At 37.7% G+C, this 23,711-nt stretch overlaps 1 protein-coding gene across 3 annotated transcripts; it reads left to right on the forward strand.

The window, feature by feature from the left end:
* Positions 1-147: 147 nt before the first annotated feature.
* LOC144641451 (uncharacterized) lies at positions 148-23,698 on the forward strand. 3 transcript variants are annotated; one of them, XM_078500465.1, is made up of 22 exons: positions 148-416; positions 1,943-2,021; positions 7,850-7,971; positions 8,107-8,159; positions 8,399-8,489; positions 9,795-9,848; positions 10,128-10,189; positions 10,494-10,570; positions 11,026-11,105; positions 11,621-11,715; positions 13,141-13,203; positions 13,723-13,777; positions 14,435-14,567; positions 14,900-14,989; positions 17,482-17,640; positions 18,259-18,531; positions 20,314-20,389; positions 20,854-20,980; positions 21,132-21,173; positions 21,718-21,820; positions 22,384-22,499; positions 23,240-23,698. In XM_078500465.1, the coding sequence occupies exons 1-22, from the start codon at positions 375-377 to the stop codon at positions 23,279-23,281; spliced, it is 2,034 nt and encodes a 677-aa protein (XP_078356591.1). In that variant the 5' UTR covers positions 148-374; the 3' UTR covers positions 23,282-23,698. The 3 variants fall into 3 exon arrangements, with proteins under 3 accessions (XP_078356591.1, XP_078356595.1, XP_078356599.1); XM_078500469.1 differs by having other exon boundaries at positions 20,857-20,980; XM_078500473.1 differs by having other exon boundaries at positions 20,314-20,366; positions 20,897-20,980.
* The last annotated feature ends 13 nt before the right edge of the window (positions 23,699-23,711 follow it).

Genomic DNA, 23,711 nt, shown 5'->3' on the forward strand with positions numbered 1-23,711 from the left:
CTTTAAGGCATCTTTATATCAAGCGAGGCAGATTTTAATGTTTTCTTTTTGCACGAGTTGCAGACAATTCCGCGCGCTTTTCCGCGAAAGTTCTGTGAGCCAATCAGAAGCGAGCTTTAAACATCACGAAACGCTATGTATGCTGGGAAATTTCAACAGATCTCTCTCTCGGAAGTGAAGTTTTCTCTGTGATGTGAGAGATTTTAGTGAATTTGTGTTCATCCAGAAGTCTTGTTTCTCCGTTCCTCCGTGCTTTGAACAGCGCTCAGTGCAATGGTGAAGACCCACATCAACAGGTCGCTTGATTTATGATTTGTCTCAGGCCTTTCTATTACATCTTCAGCTTATAACCAATCGATCTTACCGACCAAAATATGGCTTCTGCTGTGAATTTAGAGAGCAACAAAACAAGCAGTGTAAGTAGAAAGGCCCCTCACTTTCTCTGTTTTCAGTATTTTTTTTTTTTTACAATGTGTGGTTTCTTATGCTGGAAACTTCACATTCGTTGTTTGTGTTAAACTTAAATATCTGAAAAAACCTCACGTACAGCTAGTAAGCTTATATACTGATTGCACCGATTAATTTGTGAACTTTTATGACCTCACGTGTGCACTATGTTATCTTTTTATTGCCTAGAACTTAATAGAACGCTTACCTTATTCTTTTTGTCATGAGAGAAAACTCTACGGTTGATCTTTTAGCTTGATTTTACAAAATGTAAGTTCAATCTCAGGCTGTCCAAAAAATGTCACCTTCGTGTCAATTATTAATTACCAATGTGTGATTGGTTATGTTGGGCATTTACAGTGTAAACTGGATAACAAAAATTTTAGGACAGTTTGGTGGTCACATGTATGTAAAGAAACTGTATTGCATAACAGAATTGTTCTGTGAGTAGTAAAAAAAAAAAGCAGATGCTGGGGTCATTGTGTCGCAATGTCGCATATAATCTGTCGCTTGTTGCTGTTAAAATGTTCCTGTGTTGCCAGTATTCAGGGTCATGTTGCTTGTTGCGTTTAGCCCTTGGAAGGCCTCACTTGAAATCTATGAAGATGACCCTGAATCCTAGTTAACACACCTCCCCCTCTCTTGTGAGTACTCAACAAAAAAAAAGACGCGGGGCTCTGCCCCTGGAACTAAATCCTTACCCTTTCATATACAATTTGTGACAGGAAAGGTGACCCAACACTTTTCAACACAAGTTGATGAGTGACAAAGCCTTATTTGACTACACTCTATCAAAGTCATTAAAAAAATTAGAGTGGTCATGTAATTGTCTTGGCATAATCAAGTGGCTAATGTGTTAAACACAGGATAGATTTTGTATTCTTTGGGATGAAAAGTAATTTGCTTTTACTTTGGTTTTGCATTACTACACTCATTGATTGGCTCAAACCTCTCATGCCAATTTCTCAGCCAGTTAAAAGTAAAAGTAAAAACACTTTTGCACTTTATGGCAACTACATGTAATTACCTAATTAGCGTTTTGATTTGTTTACTGAGTGTACATGTAAGTGTCCCTTGCAGGGCTGCAAATAAATTTTTTTCCCTTGACAGGACATATGTCCTACTAAGACACCATCTTGGTCAGACAAAACAAAATTTTGGTTGGACAGATTTTATTCATCGTTGCCGTAATATGATTAATGATCAAAAAATTGTCCCGACATTATGTCCGGCCACACTTGGGATTTAGTCGGACATGAGCAAATTTTGGTCACCTGAGATGACGGACTGTTATTTGCAGCCCAGCCTTGTGATTGGTCAAAGTAATATCTTGTGGTTTTGGTTTTACGACACTCAACCAAAAACTGCTCTAAGAAGGTACAGTAGTTGTGTAGCCAATCAATTTTACCAATAGTCACTGTTCATATCAAAACAAACAGCTTACGTGTATGACAGCAATATTCTAATATCAATATACATGTACTGAATTATTCAGGAAATGGAGAATAAGACAAGTGATGACTACACAACTTGCTTACTGTGCAAGGATTGTGAATGTACAAGAAAAGGCTCAGGTATGTGTGAAGAGAGAAGGTATTGGTAAGGACAAGATGTTTATATTCTTCAGGCAGGATTCTTAGTGGACAGGGACAGCGGGGAGGGCCCGGGGAAAAAGGGGTGGGATCGTGAGGAGAGAGGGCGGGAAGTGGGATTCTTGAGGTGGCCAGAACCGGGAGAAAACAAGTAAACTTTTGCAAAATAATATTTTGTTATATTTTACAATAGATACCGTATTTATTCGATTAAGCGCCCAACCTCGAATAAGCTCCCACCTCGAACAAGCGCCTACCCTGAAAGTTGGAAAAGATAATAAGCAACCAGCTTCGAATAAGCCCTCCCTCCCCCCATAAAAACCCTGAAGTGCACAATAGGAGTAAGTACAACTACCGTAATGATTCTATGTCAATAAGCGCCCCCCTTCGAATGTGTTTTTGTCAATAAGCGCCCCTATTCCAATAAGCGCCCCCATTCTTATAAGTGCCCCTTTTGTGGATAAATGCCCCTACTGAATCTAAGTCATCAACGTGAAATAGATAAACTCATGAACATTCACCGTACCGTACATGTATATATTTACTGCTAAAATGAACACTTCTTTTTAAAGTAACTGAACCTTGTCATTATTTAATAATATTTACTAAAGTTTTGTTTTGAACATTTGGTTGTTTCTCAAAAAATTAAATAAGCGCCCTGTCCCGAATAAGCGCCCTGTCCCGAATAAGCGCCCTGTCTCGAATAAGCGCCCTCCCTTGAGATGCCAAAAGTTAATAAGTGCCCCGGGCGCTAAATCGAATCATTATGGTAAGAAGACTTTCCCCGTGACCGAGTTTTCTTAGTATTTTACAGAAGCTTTCAGTAATGAACAGTTAAAATTCTGCTTTGGTAAATCTTCACGTTTTGTTATTATTTTTTGTTTTGTTACAAAAATAAACTTACTATTTGCTGAAGATGGCGAAAATGTAATAAGCGCCCAGACTCAAGTAAGCGCCCACCTCGAATAAGTGCCCACTCTCAAGGTCCAAGGCGCTTAATCAAATAAATACGGTATGGAACAAGTAGGAGAGAATGGCTATGGAAAGGGGCACGAGGTGGGAGTAAAAGGTACGGAGGCAGGAGGTTCATTCTCTCCTGTCCCCCTCCACTTCTTATTGTCCAATGCTAATAATAAAGAAAGACCACAAGTCACAGGAGTGTCCTTAGCTCTTCTGTGTCACGTGGGTAAATAAATAACATTTAAATTTGTTTTTGTTCACTCTTAAACTAGATCAGTTAATTGTGAAATGTGAGCAAATCAGTTTATACAAATGCTGTGCATTTTTTGATTGAAAACAAACAAAAAGTGCCAATGTTATTCAGTTGGTAGAGAAACTGAAGGCCTTGTACCTTAGTTACATGTTGGAAAGATGTGGTGGCCCAATAGGTCTCTGGGTTTAAACCTTTGTGTCATCTAGTGGGAAAAATTGTACACTTTTTCTTAGATTGCACCCCTACCCAGGTTTATAAAATGTGTACAGATGAAATGCTGCAGTAACCTGACAAAATGGTGGAATTTGAATTTGACTAGTATCCAATAATATAGAGCGTTTTCACTCACGTGACCAGATTTCTCCATTGTCATGGCAACCGACTTTATCCGCCATATTGGTGTTCCATCGAAGCAGAGTTTGAGTAGCGTCACACAACAGTTAGAGCATAATTTACAGTTTTTCGACTACTTTAATGCGCGAAACAACTCATTTACATTAAGATTCTTTGCATTCTCGTCGGCTGTGGCAATAATACAGGGAAAAAGAAGGCCCAGTGGTGAAAAACTGAGTTTTTTCGTGTTTTACGTGTTATTGTTAACCAAGGCAAGTACATGGAATACCTGACTACGGAAAGAGGAAGATGTATTTCTGCCTTAAGTAGAGACGATTTAGCTGATGCTATATGTTAGAAAATGACCGAGTTAGCAGCAAGCATTTCAAAGATTGAAGATCTGACACAGTTCCGGTATGTCCCAAGAAAACAAACTGATATCTGTTGGTAAGATATGAGGTGAACCAATCTTTCGCTACTCCACGAAATCCACAATAATCTAGTTTCTCACTCTAGATGTTATGATTTAGAGTATTGAAGGCTTTACTAAAATCTTTAAATAATTATACTACAAGAAAGTTCGTTGCAGTCAGTTGCATGTTGTATCCGGTCGATAATGCTTAGAATGGCATGATCAGTGGAGTGTTTTCACAGAAACCAAACTGTTTGCAATAAATTACTTTGAAATTCTTCTTTGCCAAGAGAAGTATTTTCTTATGCATCAATTTTTCCAACAGTTTATTAAATATGGACAGAATTGTCTAAATTTGTTTGTAAGGCCTAAACTTGTTTATAACACAGGGGTAACTTTAGCTTTTTTTAAAATTGCTTGGGACAATTCCAGTAAAGTTGAAAAGGAAGCATTTATTTAATATAATTTCTCGTAGTAGAGGCTTAGATATGACATATTTATTAGCTCTTAGGAAGTAAACTTGCTGGCATTCAGTTTAATAATTTTATTTTCAATTTCCACAGTTGTTATGGGAAATACAGTAAACACCTGCGTGTAAGAACCTACATTGTGTACAATTTTCTAAGTTTGGCAAAATAGGTTCTTGTATTTGGGGGTAGTTATTGGTAATTTAGGCTAAGTAGGTTCTTATTAAGGTTCTTAATTTCTAAGGAGGAGCCATAGTTTTGGATTGTACGAGAAGAAAAAAATGGGTTTGGTCCTTCATTATGCAGCATTTATTCATAACTGTCTTGCTTCAAGCCTCATGCAAGGTCCAAAGAAGACAATAACAGTCTATGTGAATCTGTCTTCCTTTATTTGTAAATACAGTGTGGGATGTTCTGTTAAAAATGATCATAAAAATTTTCTATAACCCACATATAAGAACCTGTTGAAATTTGCTTGGCTAAACAGGTTCTTATATTTTGGGGTATTAAAATGGCAAATTTCTGCCAGCAGGTTCTTAAACCACTAGGTTCTTACACGCAGGTGTTTACTGTACAAAGAAATTATCCTGAGATGAAGGTGATTTATTTACTCTACGAACACTCTTAGCCAATAAATATCCAATATGAACATAGAAAGAGTTAAAAGCATAATTTTGCCATTGACTTAGGATCATTTTTTTCAGAATCGTCAACAAGTAATTTAGTGGGAGTACATCCAGATCTGCATCTAAGGTTGACAGTCAAGTTGTCTTATCCCCTTCCAGTCGACTTTCTTGGAATCAGACTTATTTACATGGAAGTGATTATTTTTAGAGTTATTTTTACTCACTTTTAGCAAGTGGTTATGCCCATTCCTAAAAGTTTAATTTAAATAAAGAGATATACTTTCAGCTGTACTTTGGTAGAGATGAATGCTAATCGAGTAGGGAGGAGTTTAAAAACAACAAATGTTTGCCCATAATGAAGGAGATTGCTTCTCTACAACTTACTTTTTTAAAATTGTTTTGGGGGAATATACCCCCAGACCCCCCTAGAAGTTACCTCCTCTGGGTCTCACTAATGCTCCTTCGGGGCAATTCAATTTCTCACTCCATGCCAGCCAAAAAACTTGGCATCTATGACTGGTTTGGTTTTCATATACTTCTTTAGAATGATAATTGAGTCACTTAATGCAGTTGTCCATGGTTTGGATTTCATTTCACGTTTAGAAAGTTGCTTGATAGGGATATGAACAACAATTATTTCTGAGATTCTAGTGTAAAAGGAATTAAACATTACATTAGGATCACTGGATATCTTGAATTAGAGCAGATTCATAAAAATAAAAATCGTCTCATTATTAGATCTTAATATTATTGGGAAGAGAAGAATATATTTTTTTTACAATTAGAAAGTTAGGTAGATGTTCAGTAAGATCATAAACAAGATTTTCACTTGAGTTGATATGTTTCTGAGTGGTCAGTAATTCGGGTGGGTTGTAAAATGTGTGGTTGAAAACTAGAGGACCCCCAAGGTATTTAAAAAGTTTTCTGTATCGGTGTGCGAATCCAATTTAAGGAGATCAAGATTGAAATCTCCCAAGGTGAGCCTCTCTATGGGTACCCACGGTCTTCGTTTTCTTCGCAACTTTTTGCAAATCTTCGTTTTCTTTAAACAGATCTTCGTTTTATCTTCGTTCGGTTTTTCCGTGGAATGTTGTCAAATGCCAACATTTAAAAATTACAGATATTTTCTGTAGTGTTTAGGAATTTTTACAATTTTATATCGGAGTGTTCAATTTGATCACGTGAATTTTGGTCAATTTCAGATCTTCGCTTCAATCTTGAGATCTTCGCTTTTTCCGCGGTGATCTTCGCTTCTTCGATTTCTTTGGAAGTACCCATAGAGAGGCTCCAAGGTAATGCAGAACTTATCCTTCCTATGAATCCTGTCAACTGTAGAGTTAAGATTATCCATAAAGTTTTGTATATAACCATTTGGGTGCAGATAAATCACACTACAGATCATGTTTCTTTGAGATCCATTTTGCATTTCTACCCATAGAGCCTCAAATTAAAGTCATCTGTTGTTTTTGTGAGTTCAGGACTAGTTGTAAATAACTGAATGATCTGCCTTGATACAAAAACCAACTCCTCCAGCATTTGAAAGACTGGGTTGGAAAGTAAATGAATAACCTGGTATTTAAACATTGGGCAAACAATTTTGGTCAACTTTTAGCTTAATCCCAGGAAGGCAAATATATTAACTCAGACAACATTTGCTGCAAATTATCGAAGTTGGCTGACAAGTTGTTGATATGTTTCTGCTCCTTGAAACAATAGAAACAAACTTAGGGCGAATCAAACTTAAAGCCACAACATGAAAGTTTTTCCTTTATTCCTATTTTGATTCCATGCCTCGATGTAATTTAACAGAACTCTTGTGATATGCGAGCCATTTTGATCGGTTATTATCGAAAGCGTAACATTTGAATCGTTCATTCTTTGTGAATGCCTAACCTTTCCGAGAACGATGAACTTTTTGCCTATTTTATACTCTTTAACACTATTTACAAACCCTGAATAAGTTGATTATACGCCCGTGTGAACTTCTGAAAGATTGGTCCTTACTGTAATAGCCGGTTTCTAGGACTCAAAACGACAGCAAATCCATAGATTCGACAGGAGGCAAGCATTCTGGATCGTATGTTTTATCCGGAATTATTACAGGATCCATTCCAACACAAGAAATCTCATCAGAGTAGGTTTCTTTACGTGGGGATCGAGGTTGTTCACATAATCCGAGAGGGAATATACTGCCATGATGGAAAAGTGGAACACCAATATGGCGTCTCAAATTTCCCGCGAAAAATGTGACGTCACGTGAAAACGCTCTATAGCTGGATGAAGTAATGCACTTTTGTGTTTTTTTTTTTGCTTTAGAAAGTGGTGTAATAAGTTGACTACTGTAGCAATATTGTTTTTATTTTGATGAACCTCTTTTAGTGACATTGAAGATAGCTGTTTCACTGTCTTCTGTGGAAAAGGAAAACTGCTTCTGCCAGTGAAAAACACTCTTAGGGACACTTTCCATAAGTCAAAAATGGCTGTCCTGCCCAGTACATTCGAGAACAGAATTCCGTTGTCAGTCAGTTTTGTCTGGCTGTCAGATCAGTCAATGCATAAATTATATACACTGTTATGGTGGATTAGTGAGACAATTCTTGTGGAAAAGACCTATTTTACAGTCATTCAAAATCACTGGGCTGGCCAGCTACTTCTGTCCAATGGAAACTGTGCCCTTTAAACACTAACATGTACATTGGAACAAAACGTTCCTGCTTTTTAAACTATTTATTCATTTTTTGTGAAACATCTATCTACAGAGAACCCAGTTCATGCATGGTTGAAAATGGATACCATAGCAAGAGAGAAACACTTGAAACATATGAAGATTTGTATTTTGGCTCCTGTCTTGTTTGGAAAAAGAATGAACTATTCTTCAAAGGTACATGTATGTACTAGCAATTCAACTCTCCATGGAGCATAAGAAAATGTACTGTGCTGAAGATGTCACTGTATAAAAAATTATTTGTGTTATTTTTTTGTGTGGCTGGTTTAAGTCCTCTCTTTTTTACATCAGAACATCAGATGGCTCAGGCATTTAAGCTTAGTTCCAAGACCAAGCTTTGACAGGTAAATCAAAAGGTTATAGTTATTTTACAAACTTTTTATTGCAGGTGTCTTGATTCTGTTCATTGCCCTTGTCTGATTTGAAAGGGATACATGAAATGGCTGTGCTGGCACTTTTACTTACTGTACAGATAAGGTTGTTGAAACTTCGGTTGTGGACAATCACACTAATAAACAAACTGTAGGTCTTTCTGTATACTACATAATTTTATGTAGGCATTGATTATTTTGTATTGTTGCAGAATTTCCTGTTTGGGATCATGTTTGTCAAAAAGATTAATCGAACTAGCAGAGCTAGCAGAGGAAATTGTGGACACTGTTCTCTCCTGCCTCGTAAGACAGTATCTTCTGTTTGTTATTGATCAGGAGAATTTTTTATGCTTACTATTGTAATGATATTTTGTAGCCTGAATAGTTAACCCTGAGGCCACTGAAACAACAACAAAAACAATAACAACTTAGGGGTAAATGAGACAGTACAATTTTGTCTATTATTATTGATTCGCATGAAACAGGCTTACACAATGACTACAACTTGAATCACATCATGTAAATGTAAATTGGCCTTCCACATTTCTATGACAGATGCACACACATCTAAATGGTCCTAAGTAATGTTGTGGGTCTGTCATGTATGCAAGAAAGTCTTATTGTGTGAATCAGATTGTGCATGTATATTGTACATGAACAGTGGTTAGAAGTCCTTGGTACATTGTACAGGCCACATGTTTAGGCCACCGGGTCAGTGCTTTACAGTACAATGTATACATGTACGTTGTGGTTCAATTTTACTCTTGCTACAAGTTTGGTATTTTCCTTTGTTCTTGTGTATGGTATTTATACAGTTATACATGTATAACATAGGAAATGCCAGATTGTGCAGAGTATTATGTGTTGCTCAAAAGGGTACTATAAAATTCCGAAAATAAGCCCCACCCCTGAAAGGTACAATGTTGTAAAGTCTGTGTTTTAGCCTAGTGGCCCATCAGGCGGTGCGTATCATGGTTTCTGTAGCATTAAGCGACTAGGAGTAATTCTTCTCCCCCCCTGGATGGGATACTAGTCCATTAAATTCATTGGCACCCACTTTTACACCTGGGTGGAGAGAGGCACTGACAAGCTATTAAGTTTCTTGCTAAAGAACACACTGCAGTACTCTGGCCAGGGCGTCAACCACTGAATCCAGAGTCCAGCGCACTAACCATTAGGCTACTGGGCCTCCCTTACCCCCCCCCCCCCTAAAATAAGCCCCATGAAATAAGTGCCACAAATCTCAGATGCAGAAATCTTTCTGATAATAGGCCCTCCCCCCAAAATGAGCCCACCTGTTTTGTTTTTATACTTTACCTACTTGGTAGACATAATTTTAGTAGAATGATGCATACGATCTTATTTTTAAGAGTAAAATGAGTTTGTTAAACATTAGCATGACTTTGTGCTACCTAAGCATGTTAAAATATGCCGTCCAATTTTTAATTTCTTAGCAGTGAAGTGTAAGTGCACGGAAGGGGTTTTCTTTTGTTAACCGCATTGGAATCCGCCTAAGATCTAGAGTGCCGCGACTCTAGGAACAGTCTCTTGGTGTAACTTGAGATAATTTCCTCGTTGAAGGATTGTTTTGTTTTTGTCTTCATACAGAGCTCAGACAAGTTTCTTCACAGCAGTTACCACACTTATAAAGAATTGAAGGATGTAAGTGAACATTAAAACATATTTTCTTGAATTAAAAAACACAGAAGAAAGAGTAATACAAAGGACTATGTTTAAGCTTTTCAAAGATTGAAAATAACTACACTATTGAAGAATGCAGCCGGGAAAGCTGCGCAGTTAATTATGGCTGGAAGTTGGTTAGACATGATGTGTGCTGTGATTGGCTAGTAGTCTGGGCTGGATTTTCCTGTATTGCCTATTGGCATTACAAGCGATATTAGTGCCCAGCTGGCTGATACACGTATGTTTATTTGTTTGCAGTGCGCTGTTGTCGAGGAAGCTCTCTCTATTGGAAACAGCAGTGAATTTGTGTCACTTATGAGGTAAGTCACTGTTGTTTGTATTCCTTGTTTTGCTTTATTATTATTAATGTCACTGTTCCTTTCACAACAAAGAACTGAAACTCCCGACTGTTGAACCCGTTAACTATTTAATATTTAAAATGATAAACAAGCACTCAAGTTGGTGTAAATGGGGGAGCACTGCCTTGCATTAGGTACATGACTAAATTGCCCTAAAAACTTCTAACTTAAAGTTGTGTTTGAATGAAAGCATGGAATGTAGAAGGCATCATGAATCTGCATTCATTTATTTTTTTTATTTATTTTTTTATTTGCTATTTTGCAGTTCTTGTTTCAGTGGTAATCACCATTTACTAGATAAACAAGGAATTCAGTTACTGTCGCTCACTATTCTTCATCAAGGTAAACTCACTGCTATAACTAGTAGTAATCAGAGATTAGGTGAGTGCCTTTGACCTATAGGTAAAATAGACCCAAGTTAGGCAGGCATTGACAAAAAAACTGAGATGGTTGGCCTACTAGTAGCATGCTTTATGTCAAAGTTAGTTTATAAGTATGTACATGTACATGTGCGGGACCAAAACTTATGATTGCAGAGAATGTTTACTTGTACAGTGTAAAAACCAGGGGCATTATTTTATTAAATGACCATTTATTTAAAACTTGACCTTTTAGAACTTATTTTTACATTTGAAAAGAGTTTTAATTCTAACCAAGTAGGATCTTAGATTCAATCAGCTTGCTTAGTAAAAAAGCTTTATAAAATAATAATGTTCTTTAAAGGTCTTCTTTGTCTTGCTTGCAAGTGAAGGCACAGAAATGAAGTAATGAATAACTTGCTTGGTTTTGTTTTCCAGTCTTCAAATACATATGCCAGGCCTGTGAGCCTCGTGATTGTCTAACAAAGTTTGAAGAAGAAATGAAGATGAAAGAGCCGGTGAATGTTCATTTACTGTTTTGCTGCTTCAAATCATTTTGCATGTTGCGTACATGCTCTTGCTAAAACTGGCAGATATGCAAAGATACTCAGTATATTTTTTTGTTAAGGGTTGGTGAATGGTCTTTAGAAAAATGCATGTCTCGCAAAAATTTTAGCCAAATTTCAGGGGTCTCGTCGTCTCAATTTTTCTTTGACGCAGGCCTTCTCAATTTCTTTTGCAAGGCTAAAAAGGTCTTGGGGCTCGTACAAATGATATTCAGTCTCACCATCTCACAAAGTCTCATATGTATATTTGACACCCCTTTGTTTCCAGGTACCATTCGAACCTCCATTTTATTTCCACAATACCTATGTTCACTTGTATTTGTCGTTATCTGTTCCTGAAAACTACAAATTTGTTTGAAACAAGACCTTTAAATAATTGTACCTGTGCTTTTTTAGAAATTAGCTAACAGTACGTATGTACACTGTATTATCTCTATATAGAATCAATACTGTTGTTGTTTATACAGGTTTGCACAGAACTAAGACTTAAAGGCAATGATCACTTTATGGATGGTGATTATCACATGGCTGCCGCTTTCTATTCTCGGGCAATTAAATTAAGGTAAAGATTTAAGAATGCTTGCTTGTAACATAAATCAAACATTATAAATCATTGTACAACTTTGTAACTGACTCTGTCAGTACACAATTTGAGTGGTTACACCACAGGTAACCAAAGCGTACTATGAGAGTTTGTATGGATAAACTATAAAAGCTTGTATGGATTTGAAATAAAGTTGAGAAAAATATCTCTTTTTACCGGTGAAAAGTTATAATGAAACTTTTAACCTTACCTGGTGTCACGTTTTTGTATTTCTAGTGCTTTAGAAAGTCATACGCGCGATTTTCGTCTTAACCGTCTGTTGCGTACTAAAAGAAAGACAAGGTAGGAAAGCAAATTCGAAAGGCGAACGCAGGCCTCTTCGAAAAACTCGCTAAAAGTACCTCAAAACCAGACCTAACTCGATCTTTTCCCTTCACGATCCAAGAGCGATAATTATTCCATCTTTCTATGTAATTGAATTGCATTCAAGTTGAAGTTTGGAGCCAAGAACTTCATTTGAATTCACAACTTCGGCACAAATCGGGCGCCATTACGGCCGTGAAATTCAAATGCGAGCACCTAGCTAACGGTCGAACCTAGGGCGAGTACAAAATCCACCCCATCCGGGGGAGACAGAGGAGATCTCTTGTAAGCACCATCTCATGCTCACTACAGCCACTATAAGTTAATTTTTGTAACGTTCGGAACGGTGCACAGATTTGAATGTTGATTGAATGGGTTGCTGACGTTTGGGTTTACCCGCCGTTACAAAAATTAACTTATAGTGGTTGTAGTGAGCATGAGATTGTGCTTACAAGAGGTCTCCTCTGTCTCCCCCGGATGGGGTGGATTTTGTACTCGCCCTAGGCTCGACCGTTAGCTAGGTGCTCGCATTTGAATTTCACGGCCGTAATGGCGCCCGATTTGTGCCGAAGTTGTGAATTCAAATGAAGTTCTTGGCTCCAAACTTCAACTTGAATGCAATTCAATTACATAGAAAGATGGAATAATTATCGCTCTTGGATCGTGAAGGGAAAAGATCGAGTTAGGTCTGGTTTTGAGGTACTTTTAGCGAGTTTTTCGAAGAGGCCTGCGTTCGCCTTTCGAATTTGCTTTCCTACCTTGTCTTTCTTTTAGTACGCAACAGACGGTTAAGATGAAAATCGCGCGTATGACTTTCTAAAGCACTAGAAATACAAAAACGTGACACCAGGTGAGGTTAAAAGTTTCATTATAACTTTTCACCGGTAAAAAGAGATATTTTTCTCAACTTTATTTCAAATCCATACAAGCTTTTATAGTACATCCATACAAACTCTCATAGTACGCTTTGGTTACCTGTGGTTACACATAATAATAAAGAAAAAGAAAGCCCCTTAAGTTGTTATACATGTACACAAACATTACAAAACTGTTTGCTCAGATGAGTTCTTCCACTTGCAGTCCGTTTGATCCCTTGCTGTATGGCAACAGAGCTCAAAGTTTTCTCAAGTTAAAGAAATTCTGGTAAGGCTATTCTGTGTCGATAGAGTGACAAACAGATAGATGTGCGATTAATCGCTGCAATAATGTTTAAAAAGGTTGTCACTGACATTTGCATATGTTGCTATATAAGAAAACATTTTACATGCACCTGTTTATGGTAGATAATTTTTGTGAATTCTGTTCACTGTTTCCCATTTTATAATAATTATACTACAACTACATGTAGTATTTATATAATATTTCTTTCTTTTTTTTACATCTCTTGCCTTCTGCCCTCAAGCAAAAAAAATGACATAGGCGCAGAAGTGGTGGATGGTTCTCCTATTTAGTGAGGATCAGAAGCTTGGAAGGGCAGAAGTGAAGTGAACTTCATTGTGTATATTTAGATTTCATGCACTGTGTCTTCACAATCTTTTTCTAATTTCTTCTACCCTAGCCTCTTACAGTACAGTATTATGTCCAAAATGTTATGCTTCTTTTGTGTGTACCATTATGTATTACATGCATAATTTCTCTCATTTGTTTATTTTCTTATAAAAGGCAAGCTTTGTCTGATGCAAAAAGAGCAGTGTATCTCAATCCTGAGTGGGAAAAGGTGAGTTGTTTAGGATGTACTTACAGTATACATAAAGAGACATACTACCCATGTGGCGTGAAAAGTTTTCAGAGTTTATTTTTGCATTTTTTTGTTAAAATACAATAATTGTGTAGATCCTGCAGAAAAGAAGTTGTGCAGAATACAAATTGTATTCCTCCCCAAAAAGTTTCGCTTCTTTGTGAATATAATTTTATTTTGTGCCTCCCGTGCATAGTTTTTCACACAGCACTGCAAATAATTTTTTCACTTGAAAGGACATATGTCTCCCACTAAGACACCATCTTGATTGGACAAAACAAAATTGTGGTCGGACATCACCAAAAACAAAAGGCTGAATTTTAGTCATTGTTGCCGTAAAATGATTTACGATCAAAAAATTGTTCAGATATCATGTTTGACCACACGGTGACATTTCGTCGGACATCAGCAAATTTTGGACGGCCAATGTCCGATGACCAACTGTTAGTTGCACCCCTGCTAGTGTAAGCAAAGTAAAATTAATGGCTTGTATAAGATGGTAAAATACATAAGAGGCTTGTGTAGTTTTGATATTTCACTTCTCACACACTGGCAGTCTGACTGAGTGCCATTGTGATTTATGAAAGGAATTGAAAATTTAGTATATATTGTACCTGTGTATTATTTTCCTTTTAGGGTCATTACAGATTTGCTCAGGCATATTTTGAACTGGGATTTCCTGAAAAGGCAATGGCTGTAAATTCACTCGCTCAGAAATGTTGTCCATCCACACTTGACTTACTCCGTCAAGCTGTTGTATTCAAGAGAGGTTAGTGTTTTAATTTATGTCTTGTTTAAGATGGTAAACTCAGAAGTGTCTTTGTGTGTATATTATTCCTATTAATTCCTCCTGAGGTTAGGCACTGTAGTGTTTGTCAGAGTGTTAGCTCTTTCTTTCTACTTCTGTTTATGTATATTTCCTTTTGTGCTTATTTTTTCTTGTATGTGTAATTGATTTGTTTTTCAGTAGAGCCTTCTGCTTGTTTTTTATGGATAAGTACATGTAACCTTAGGCACTGCATGTACATTAAACCCCTGCTGGCAACTTAGAAATCACTCTTTGTTGTTTTTAAACCTTTTTTTCTAATATAAACTTATCAGAAATAGAAGCATCAGCTGTAAGGAACACAACTCCATGTTGCAGCTCAAGTGCAGAGCAGACTTCTGACAGGAGCCATCGACACCATCAAGGTAGCAGTAAAACCTGGTTGGCATGCATCCAGTACCTGCATAATCAACACTTTTGATTGAGTTTCCCTAATGGTCGCGGGTCGCGGGTTTCAAGTCGCGTGTCGCGGGTTTTAAATAAGTCGTGGGTTTGAAAAAGTCAAAAGTCGCTATTTTTAAAAAGTTGCGAGTTTTCGATAGAAACCATTTATTTCTCAGTAAAATTCATTCAAACAAATTTAAACTCGTTTTCTTGGGAACTACGTTACAAAGTAGCCAATTACTTTGCGGGTTAAACAATCAAATTACGAACTTCAGAACAAACCTCCCAACTTTGGCCCGGCTAAACTTCCCAAGTTGAGGAGGAACAAGACATTGCTCGAAAGCCATGGTCATGTCGGAAATTCAGGTGAAGAAAACATGGCAGCAGCGGTAATGTTCCAGCGATTCCAGTGGCTAGAGTTACAAAATATTTGGTTGAAGTTGAAGAGCCTGACGTCGTTTCGCATGAGCGATCTGCCGATAAATAAATTTCTCACTTCGTCTGTTCATATAATCGGAATTATTACTTCAGGCCGCTTAGCGGCCCTAGTATAATTCTCATTTTATGTCGGCGGAAATTTGGTCAAATTTAACTTTTTATATACAGCAAATACATCTTTAAAATTTTTGTGAGGCTTTAACTTCAATGTCAAGTCTCCTGCGTTTGTAAACCGAATGAAATTGGACGGCTTTACCGATCTTCGCGTAAAATTAATGTTATACAAATGCGAAAGAGTCAGACAAATTTGAATTAAAAGTCGCGACATGTTTACGGCTCAATTATATTTTTATGGTACGTGTTTTCTTCCGATGGTTTAGCGAAGCAAAACCATTTCTGTCAACATAACTACAGAAGGGTTTTTAAAATCTGCGCCAGTTAAAAATATTTTAAAGAGTTTTTGCCACAGAATACTAGTAAAATATATTTATCAACCGTACGCGTTCAATCATGAATACTTTGGTTCAACTTCATGATCGTTCGCGCGCAACGTTGTTTTCAAACTTAAAAGCTTGATTGCAAATCATGCAATGTTTGATACCCAATTTGAACATGTTTTTTTTTCAGGACGTGATGCAACAGACGGTATAATTATGTAATCCTTATACTTACTGTGGGTCAGAACGTTGATACCGACGCCGTGCTTGTTCAAACAACTATTAATTTTTGAAACTCGAGCAGCTAGAATTGCTGAAATATTTCTGCCACCACTTTGTAACGTGTCTCGTTCCTCCTCAACTTGCAAACTTGGGAAGTTCAGAAGTTCAGTCGGCAAAGTTTGGGAAGTTTGTTCCGAAGTTCGCAATTTGATTGTCTAATCGCGACGTTACTTCGTAACTTAGTTCCTAAGAAAACGCGATCATTTTAAAACCTCCGTCTTTGCAACCGGTTTAAATTTGTTTGAATGAATTCTACTGAGAAATTAATGCATTCTATTGAAAACTCGTAACTTTTTAAAAACACGCGACTTTTTTCAAAACCCGCGACTTTTTCAAAACCCACGACTTATTTAAAACCCGCAACACGCGACTTGAAACCCGCGACCCGTGACCATTAGGGAAACTCCTTTTGATTGTAAAAAATTGAAATGCGGTCTCTGTTTTAAAAATTTGATTAAAAAATGATGAAAGATTCAAAATAAAATTGAATATTGTCTTGGTAATTGTTTCGCATTATTGTCAGCATAATTCATAATTGCTGTGTGCCAGGATTCCAAAGTTTTTCTAACGCCAACATTTCCCTTGTCAATCACGCGCGAACTGCAAGTCGATGGAATGGTCATTCAACCAGGCATGTGAAGTGATGTTAGAACCTTTTTTAAAGGCTTTACAATAATGCGAAACAATTACCAAGGCAATATTCAATTTTATTTTGAACCTCTCATTAGCATTTTTACTTGCACACAAACATTTTTATTGTTTTTATTATAATTTCGCTTTTTTACACTTTTTATAGTATATATTTCAATGTTTGCGCTTTTTATTTATTACACGTTAGAGACTACAGTCTGGTAGTCAAAACCTCGTTTTTTAATCAAATTTTTAAACCAGAGATCACATTTCATTTTTTTACAATGTCTTACCCTGGTTACTTGTCTAATTTTTGAACTTTTGATTGTACCCAGAAAAAGAGTTTTTTACTTATAATGTAGATAGGCAATAATTAATACTTCATACCTTATTGTCACTTCTTTTGCAAAACATAAAACAATTCATGATTTTTGTGATATTTGCAAAAAATCGCAAAAATAAAGTCCCACAATAAAAATTGTCTGCAAAAATTAATGATGCAGAAGTTAATACCCTACTGTAATTTAAACCCTTTAATTAAGATGCAAACCTTCTCATTATTAAGCTTTTATAATGATCTTGTATACATTATCATAATGATTGTAGTTTTCTTAGGCCACATAATCACCGTACTGATTAATTATTTTTTACTAAACTAAGTTGTTACACCTTTGACTTTTTTACAGCTTGTGGTAATCCTTGCTCACCTATAACCAAAGTGGGCAGTAAACGAAATTGGAAAATTGCAAATGAGGAGTCTGAAACACATGGCACAGCATCACCATCAGCAGCAGACAAGGACACGCCCAGACACCCGTTAAATTTAAGGGATCATGAAAATGCTGGTGGGTTTAGTAATTTATGGCAAGTTTGTTGTTGTTTTACAGTATTGTGTATTTAGGGATGTGTCATCTGTCCCTCAAGGTTTCCTTCAATTCTCTCAGGTCTCAGGCACTCATTGGCACTCATTGGTTGAGAACTATGATCAATTAGGGCCTCTTAACATGAGAGCCAAGATGAGTTTCATTCCAGCATGAATTCAAATGTTTTTTTATTTACATGAGTGTGTTCATCCCAGGGTGCCAGGACGTAAGTCGTCGCAGCCGAGTTGAATTCATCTAACCTGTGCTCACATTACATTACATTTCATCCCAGAAAGACTATTTACATGGTGGTTTTTGTCACATTTTATCCTGAAATGACATATCACCTGGTGTCAACTAGAAAGTTTTAGGCAAAATTTCTCACACAGTCAAAGGCTTTTAGTTGGAAAACTGGATTTATTAAAACCACTTACTTAACGGCTTGCGGTTCACTTGAATTTGAACATTTTATGACGCCATTTCTATCAGGGTGTAGACAATGAAGTAAAGGCTTAATGTACACAACAATTACTGTTAGAATAATGTTAGTGTTTTGACTTAGTATCACAAGTCTTAAAAATCTCTTCACTGTCCTTGCAGATAAAGAAGATAATTATTGCGATACGTGTAGCATCAAAGATGACGGCTCTGACTGTGAACTGTCAGATCACGACTCCCTTCCACCGCTGATATATAGTGACGATTCCAGTGATAATGATAATGACGAGGACATGCTATGTTCTGGAGACTCCATCATGTCTAGCCTCCCTTCCCTGGCCTCATTAAGTGATTCAGATACGGAATCAGATATTAACTTAGATAGCGATGATCAGCCGCCTACAGGATGGGATGGTGATAATTTTGGCTGTTCTGGTACGTGTTGGCTAATACTTTAAAACTAATTTTAATCCTGATGCTAGACATTTTACACATTGCTTTTAATTCAAATTGGAATGCAACCCTGTTTATCAGGCAACCCAAACCTGGTTGTGTGAATGGATGGTGGAATTTAAGTAAAGCTTTTTAAGTCTAGTGATTCATGAGCTGTGGCCCTGATTCTGAAGCATGACTTGGTGTATTTACACTCTTTCCAGCATTCTGTTAGGTTCCCCAGCATTCTTGTCCCCAGAGCCATTTGTCCCTCTTAGCCAGCAGCCTGGGTCACAAGGAACAAGTGGCTCTGGGGACACATGATTTAATAGGCTAGAACTTTAACAAAGGAAATTTGAATTTGGCAAATCAAATCAACCGTTTTAAAATACCTTTGTTGTAGGGGATTTTAGAACGGTTGTTTTGATTAATTAGATTTAGATTAAAACGATGTAATGTATATGAAATGATTCAGATATGAACTGCGGATGGATATGAATGTGATAAATGATCATCGCAGTCAATTTCCAAGTTAAGCAATTGGAATAAAGAAGCCTGAAAAAAAATTCAGGGCTTCAACGGGATTCGAACCCGTGACCTCCGCGATACCGGTGTGATGCTCTACCAACTGAGCTATTGAAGCCACACATTGGGAGTGAGGTCAATTGTGAGTTCATATTTTACCCGTGAGAGGAGTGAAACGATGTAATGTATATGAAATGATTCATATATGAACTGCGGATGGATATGAATGTGATAAATGACCATCGCAGTGAATTTCCAATTTAAGCAATTGGAATAAAGAAGCCTGAAAAAATTCAGGGCTTCAATGGGATTCGAAATCTAAAAAAATCTAGCCAATCAAATCATGTGTCCCCAGAGCCACTTGTGCCCCAGGCTTTGCCGGTTAAAAGGGACAAGTGGCCCTGGGGATGAGGATGGCTTCCTGGTAATTTACCGGCACCCATTAATACTCTTAGGTAGAGATTCAAGAGAGGTACTGTAAGAGTTGTGTATTGCCCAGCAACAGGACCCAGTGACACCAACAGGGCACAAACCTGAGCTGCTCGATCTAGAATCCAGCACACTGACTGTGCAACCTCATGGTTGCATTAAAAGGGTTAAAAGCAAGTTGGTGACTTGGGTTTTGTTCTGGCCTGATGAAAGTGGTTGCGATAATTCCACTCTACTAGAAAAAATTAACCTTCTTTCAAACTTCCTCTCTGTTTTAACCCTTTGACCGCCAAATTTTTCTCAAAAACGCGTTTTTTTAGCCACTAAACTGAAATTTTGGTGCTATGGTCTGGAATTTACCTCAACTTTGCTAAAGAAGCACTTTTTTACACTTCAGCAACATTTTCATAAAGATTCTGTGTAAAAATGTACAATATTTTACTTTGGTGCATGCGCATAAGCCAAAATTTCACTGACGTGCTAATTAATGACGTCACAAGTGAATCAATGACTGCACCTCCAAATAGCGCCTGAATGCGCGTTTAGGAGTGAAAGGGTTAAGGAAGAAAAGAGTCATTTCACTCCAGGTGCCAGACAATCTCTCATTTTATGGAAATCTGGAGCCACCTCTGGCAAACACAAATACTGTATATCACATTGCAAATTGTTTGCCTTTGATGCTATTTTGCCAAAAATTTTCATATGTTCCTGTTTTAAGAGAAATGCATAAAAGTTTTCCAAAACTTCAGTTGACTTTTTTCTCCAATATTTTTATGGTTAAAATGCCTGTTAAGTTGTGAATTAAAGATGATCAATTTTTTTCCTGAACAGATCCTGACTGTACAGTTTGTAATGATCATGACTACAATGACGACGATGATGACGAGTTAGATTTAGATTTGGAAAGGTACTTAAAGAATTAATGTCCTCGATTTTACAGCTTGTCCACTACCCCTTTATATACCTTGGCAAAGAGAGACAATGTTGAAATAGTTAAGTCAGGTAGAAGGCTTAGCTAGAATTTCCATAGACAACTTTCTATCGCATTATTTAACTTGGACGAACCTGCTCGAGCTTGTCTTAGTGTCTGCAGTATTAAGTGTCGATGAGTGTTCCCCCTGCTTGTCATGCTAGCCCATTTTAGGTTATCGCCCAGTAGTTTGTGAGGTTTCTCTTACAGATCGCAGGTACCCATTTATACTCCTGGTCACTTTACCAAGAACACAACACAATGGCTGCAGTGTGCAAACCTGGGTTGCTTCATCTGAAGTCCAATCTGCTAACCGACAGGCTTTTCTCACTACGTTACTTCTAGTAACGACTTTTATTTTGAATCCATAAAGTTGATTCAGTCATTGTTTGTTTGGGCAGTGATGATGATGATGACGATCATGATGATGATGATAACGATGATGATGACAGTGATGAAGATGATGATGGTGATGATGATGAAGATTTGCTGAGAACTTTAATGTTACCTCCATTTTTAAATGGCGAGGTGAGATTTAATACCCAACAGTGCCCATTGCCCTTTCACTGGCCGAAACTAAACTTGCTTCCCCGACCTCTCAATCAGGACTCTGCCACTTCTGGTAGATACATGTACAGTCAAGTTTGTATTAAGGCTTTTTTCTTGTCTATGATTGTAGGCCAGTTCCTTCACGGGTTTTGTGCTAGGCGTTCTTCATGGGGTAAGTAACAAGTTTTAGCATATCTCGTGTGCTAGTCGCCACTTTCCGTTAGCTAATACGTGTACCACTGTGTTTTGTATATGGGTTGATCGAACATAATCAAATCGTGAAGAAGGTAAAAGGGAATTGTTTTGGAAAAAAACAATTACTCTGGCCAATCACAAACGACACAGACAATCCAGTGAATCAATCAAAACTCGAAACAAATACATGTAGCTGCCACGAAGCGCGGGAAAACGGGCGCGAGCGAGTCACGATTGGTTTTGGTTTTAGTTCTGATTGGCTGAGAAAGTGACGCCAATCACTAAGCATGGTATGCAAAACCAAAGCAAACGCAATTTACTTTCGACACTCAAGTAAAAACCGCTCTATCCTTCGCAATCTTACTTACACCAGTTGTTCATTGGATGGCATTGATGGGTTTTAGAAATGATTGTGATGGGGCCTGACCATGATTTTAAGTAGTACGAAACTACTTTGAGCTGTCTAGATAAAAATCCCGTACATCCTCATCAACAATCTCTTCATGTCTTTTCCCTTTTAGTTTTTCACGGCTCATCCCGAGATGATGAATGAGGGCACCCCTCCAGCACTACCTGAAGTGATCGAGTCTCTCCCTACAGTAAAAGTTACTAAAGATCAACTGGGTAAGTCTTGCTTTTGTCTTTTGAGGTAATCCCTTTGGTTTTTCAAGTCAAAAATCGTTTTTTATCAGGATCGTGCTTGGCGGGATAATATGGTGTTGGACTTTTAACGAAACTCTTTTCCCCAAAACGCTACTAGGGAAGGTACACAATCTGTAAAGATTGTATTTGACAATACCTACGGCATCGGCGACTTCGGAGCGTACTTATTTTACCCTCCGGCGTCTAAAGAACAACTTCCTCCGGGGGTATGCGCTTGGCTTGGAGATGTTGCCCTTATCCCTTTCCCCCCCCCCCACCTCTGTTCAAAAATTGTTCCGTTGGATCCACATTTTAGAGGTGTGGTTTTTCGAAAATCATGCTTTGATCTCTGTGTATGCTTGAATTTTTTTTTGCAGTTCTTTAGTTGGTGGCCATCGCGACCAAATTTTCGACGTCATTTGTCGTTTTATGTTGCTTCCTTTTCAAATTCATACTCTCCTCCTTGCAAGCCCTATGCTGTGGATTGCAAAACCATGTTTTTTATGGCGTTTACACTGGTATTTTTTCGGTTGAATTATTCTTAGCTTCCAGTTTATCCTGTGCCATCTGCCAGTGTGATTATGAACTGGACGAGGCAGTTCTGGAGTTGCCCTGCTCACATCTCTTCCACCCTCCGTGCGTCACCACATGGTTGAAAATGGTAACTACAGTGTCATTTTTTGTTACAGTCAAACACCTCCTTACGGACACCACTACAATACGGACACCTCCCAAGTACGGGCAGTCGATTCGGCCCCAAAGAGACCAAATTCTAGCTTCGTAATACGGACACTTTCATAAAACGGCCAGTCTTCCCTGTGTTCCTTTGGTGTCCGTATTAAAGAGGTTCGACTGTATAACTGTCCATTGTAATTTGTTACATTGGCCTTGTCTGCAGACTGTTATTAAATTTAAATTAAATCTACCCTAAAATTCTGGGCAAGTCTCTGCGAGCCATAATAAGCGATTTATTGTTCTCTGTACGGCAGGTGTAATCCTAACTTATTACAGGCGACAGTCCGAATTTTTTTTTAGTAAAGACGATGGTTTCAGTACTCATTCTATTTCCCAGACTTTTGTGGTGTTTGGTTTGGTTTGGGTTTAGGATTCACGTCTTGCTTTCGTTTTATATTGCGAACGGGTCAGGTTTTTGGTGCCAAAAATCGTTCGTGTAGCCCAGGAATTTCACGCAACTCGACTACCTAGAAAACTTGCTATCGGGCTATATTTTGAGAGAAGGTAAGCGCGAAAAAGCAATGGCTGGATGCTGTAAAATGGGTGATCATTGGTTAGCTTCTGTTATGAGATCGCAACAAATTGAAGTTCGATATCAGGGGAGAGCTGCATTTATCAAAAAAAAAAAAAAAAATAAAATAAAACTGTGTTTCCTTTTCTTCGTAGCACGCCACATGTCCAACTTGCAGAGATGTTCTTCCTCACTGAAGACCAGCAGCATCGTTCTGTCCATGTTTCTACAAGTCGGAACTGGCCAGCCCTGCAAAGCATTTAGGGGTAGTACAGATTGATTTGTGTTGACAAGCAAATATTTTACGTCTCGAGTTTGTCGCTCACGGCAGCTAAGTGTTCCAGATATCTGAGGCGTCGGCTTGTTCGCAGCTTTGAAAATAAATCGTGGAGACAACTTCATTGTCGTCAACACATGAATGAAATCGGTGCCTCGCGTTAATAAGCTGCGGATGGTAAAATTTTGGAGCGCTATTTGGACAACTTTGGCTCCTTTGTATTATAACAAATAAGATAAAAATTATAAAGTTTATGTTAGATAAATCCGTTCTGTTATAAATTGTGCTAAATGCATAAAAAAAGATATATTAGATAATAAAACGTTGAATTTTGCAACACACTGAGTCAT

The sequence above is a fragment of the Oculina patagonica genome, chromosome 2 (assembly GCF_052425735.1).
Source record: "Oculina patagonica isolate OP01 chromosome 2, crgOcupat, whole genome shotgun sequence".
NCBI lineage: Eukaryota > Metazoa > Cnidaria > Anthozoa > Scleractinia > Oculinidae > Oculina > Oculina patagonica.